This window comes from Rhagoletis zephyria, unplaced genomic scaffold (assembly GCF_001687245.7).
Source record: "Rhagoletis zephyria isolate East Lansing unplaced genomic scaffold, Rhagoletis_zephyria_1.1 Rzeph_scaffold_00071, whole genome shotgun sequence".
NCBI lineage: Eukaryota > Metazoa > Arthropoda > Insecta > Diptera > Tephritidae > Rhagoletis > Rhagoletis zephyria.
The window spans coordinates 407514-410710 of NW_016157155.1; the positions used below are offsets into that span (position 1 = coordinate 407514).

General features: G+C 35.4%; 1 protein-coding gene across 1 annotated transcript; it reads left to right on the forward strand.

Moving 5' to 3' along the window:
- Window positions 1-950: 950 nt before the first annotated feature.
- LOC108371640 (putative nuclease HARBI1) lies at window positions 951-1644 on the forward strand. Its single transcript, XM_017627238.1, has 4 exons — window positions 951-955; window positions 1071-1390; window positions 1446-1549; window positions 1603-1644. Exons 1-4 carry the CDS (start codon window positions 951-953, stop codon window positions 1642-1644), a joined length of 471 nt encoding a protein of 156 aa, XP_017482727.1.
- Window positions 1645-3197: the final 1553 nt, after the last annotated feature.

Genomic DNA, 3197 nt, shown 5'->3' on the forward strand with positions numbered 1-3197 from the left:
TATCTTTATTATTAATGTTAATTGTAATTTTTATTCATAATATTGATTACTAACTATGTATATTAGGTTAACAATGCATTTTGAAAAATAAATTTTGCAAACTAAAAATCAAAAAAAAATGTAAGATTTTTTATTTGTTTTTAAGGTTATTTTGAATTCGCTGTGAATAGAATGCAACCCTGCGCCAGCTGAAGTGGGCAATGCTAGACGAGTGCAGCTATATGTTTTCCTTACGAAGTATCTGAATGAGTGCGACAGTGATGCAAGGATCACACGTACAGAGGGAAAGTGGTGACAATCTGCACACCGCCCATACAAATGTCACCAGTTTTGTCATCAGTTTTGAAGTGACTGAAACCCGCGGTTTCACCAGATTTTTCACCACTTTTGGCTGGCAGGGAACCGCCCTATTCCCACAACACTGACAAAATTCGTCATATGACTATTGTCACAATTACTGCGCCTAAAACACAATATAAACATTGTTTCGCCGTTGTCACTTACTCAGTAGGTCATAACAATAAAACTGACAATTGTCATACGCAGTAGTAAAGGCAATAGTCAACCGCGTTTTGTCAGTGGTGTGGGAATAGGGCGGTTAGTCGAAACTAACAAAGTTGCAACTTAAATTTAAGTATCAACTTAAAATTTACCTCTATTCATAGTCGAATTTCAGGGGTCGAATCGCGACAGACGTGAATGAGTCGGCAATCGTACGAACACGAATTACGTGATCGTTTAATCGAATGAACAATATCGGATGATAACACTCGAAGGCGAACGAATCGTTATTGTTTATTTGGTTATCGATTATTTTTCTCTTCTTCTTCCTTTTTTAAGTCACAATAGACATTGAAGTGTCAAAATAAGTGAAAAGTAAATAAAGAAAAGCGGCAAAACTAAAATGGATCCGAGCCTTTTATTTTATTTAAGCTATAGCGAAAGCGAAAATGATGTAAGAGTTGTGCGTAAGCAACTTCGGGACAGAAGCAATCCATTGGCATTATCCAACAACGCAGAGTAATTGATACATAGGAAATAAATTACCTTCTCTACTCCTATACTTGCAGATTCATCAAAAGATTTCGGTTAAGCAAGGAGGCATTCCAGTATGTTTTATCGAAAATGAAAATAAACTGCCATGACACAAAAGCCGTTCTTGCTGTTTTGCAATTGGCTGCAAGTCTCTCGCTCCTTGCAAGTGGTGGCTATCAGCACACAGTTGGTAGTGATTACCTGATAGGTATGTGCCAGAGCACGGTATCAAAATTTACGTCCAACGTCTTAAAAGAAATGGAAAGCAAATTATGTCCGGAATTTATAAAGTTCCAGCCGAACGAATCTTCGAGATCTAAGGAGTGGTTTTCGGAAAAATATAAAATACCTGGAGGTAAGAAGAGGCGTTCTAATAAAATGCGTAGTGAATCCAATGTTTTTCTTTTTAGTGGTTGGATGCGTAGACGGAACACACATTGGATTACAAAAGCCAATTAGAGACGAGCACATGTACTTCAACAGGAAAGGTTACCATAGTCTTAACGTTATGCTAGTAAGTTTCTTTTCTTTCATTTTAACATTATTAACATTATTACTAATATTAAGTTTGCCAGATTTGTGACCACACTTGCAAGATTCTTGCAATAAATTGTCAATATGGAGGTGCAGTCATGACTCTACGCATACTTCCAGTCCTGCTGCTTCCCCAAGGAACTCCTCAGCTGCAGTTAAAACCTTTTCCTGAAAAGGTCCACCACCTGTCCGTCGTTTGGAAGCCTTGTTAAAAGAAAGCTTCCTCTTTGCGTTGTATTTCTGATCAGCGAAAACCTAGATTAAAAGAAAGTTCGTTCATGTTTACTTTCATTAAAAATATCAAAACCTACTTTCTTGCACATCCTTGATTGGCGGCCGTACAACATTTAATTGTTTGGTGAGGTTTTCCCACAAACGGTTGGCCGTTGCTTTTCCCTGCAAGCAGTTTGGGAGTAAATTCTTTGCCAAGTCAGAGTGTTCGGCCATGAACTCCGCCATGAGTTCCTTCTGCGTAGAGTTTAATTTATTGTAGTTGGTCCTAATATAAAAAATAGCTATAAAGTGTATATGTTTGGACAAATTTTATAATTACTTACATTCTTCAAAAAATGTTATCAAATTTTGCGCGCGTACGTTCGTCAAATATTAATCGAATGACAGTTCGAACGAACGAGTACGTTCACTCGCTCGTTCACGCCTGTCATAATACCGAATTACGATATGAGAAGTTCGTTCACGTCTGTCAAAATCCGATTTTGTCCTTTTTACGTGACGAATTGCTCGTTCACGACTGTTACGATTCGAGCCCAGACTTCTACTAAGTAGTTTCGAATTAGTTTACGATATAGCAAAACGAGTGTGAAAATGTATAGATTTTTCTTAACGATATTTTGGAAAAATTACATTTTTATTAAATAATGTCAAGTTTGATCATCCGTTTATGTAATTTTTATTTTCATTGCATGATTATTCAAAAGAATAAGGTATCATTTCCTTGTTAATTGTGTGGAATAGCCAGAACAACCGCAGTGATGTGAAGTCGATGTTTATCGAAAGCATGCTGTGAAACACACAAATAGTAGATATCTAAATGTTATGCACAAATTTACTTTAAAAGAACTAGCGTGAAACTGACTTATTATTTGAGAATTTATCTAATTTATTCCAATTATAAAATTGTGATTTAGCTTTATTCGACTTGTAATACGCATTTAATTTCATCTTCCGATAAAAATGGATCGATCTTTGTAAATTTTAATTGGAGATTATTCAATATTATCAAAATCACCCTCTACCAACTTAATTTTTACATATTTCGTCTGTGTTCCCTTAATTTGATAAAATACTTCTTCCTAGTTACGACTTAGTTGCAGCTGCAGCCGAAACTAAATTTTAAGTTGGTACTTAGCCAGAAGAGTCGAAACTTAGGCGACTATGAATAACTTTAGTTGTGACCAGCGTTGCCACAGACAAATTTTTGTTCCTACCAAAATTTCCTACCATAACCAACCAAAACCTACCAAACATTTTTGAGTTTTAATATTTGTTTTCAATGTCAAATTTTTTAAAAACATAGTAAACATAAACTAGTAAAACTAAAACACAACTAGATTAATAAAAACAAATTAACTGCGTATACCGATTTATTTTACTGTACTGACTTATCC

What these genes read in the sequence shown, in the direction of transcription:
- LOC108371640 (XM_017627238.1), top strand. An exon ending in AAAATATAAAATACCTGGAG is followed by an intron (nt 1,391 to 1,445) that starts GTAAGAAGAGGC and finishes TTTTCTTTTTAG; the next exon opens with TGGTTGGATGCGTAGACGGA. An exon ending in ATAGTCTTAACGTTATGCTA is followed by an intron (nt 1,550 to 1,602) that starts GTAAGTTTCTTT and finishes ACTAATATTAAG; the next exon opens with TTTGCCAGATTTGTGACCAC.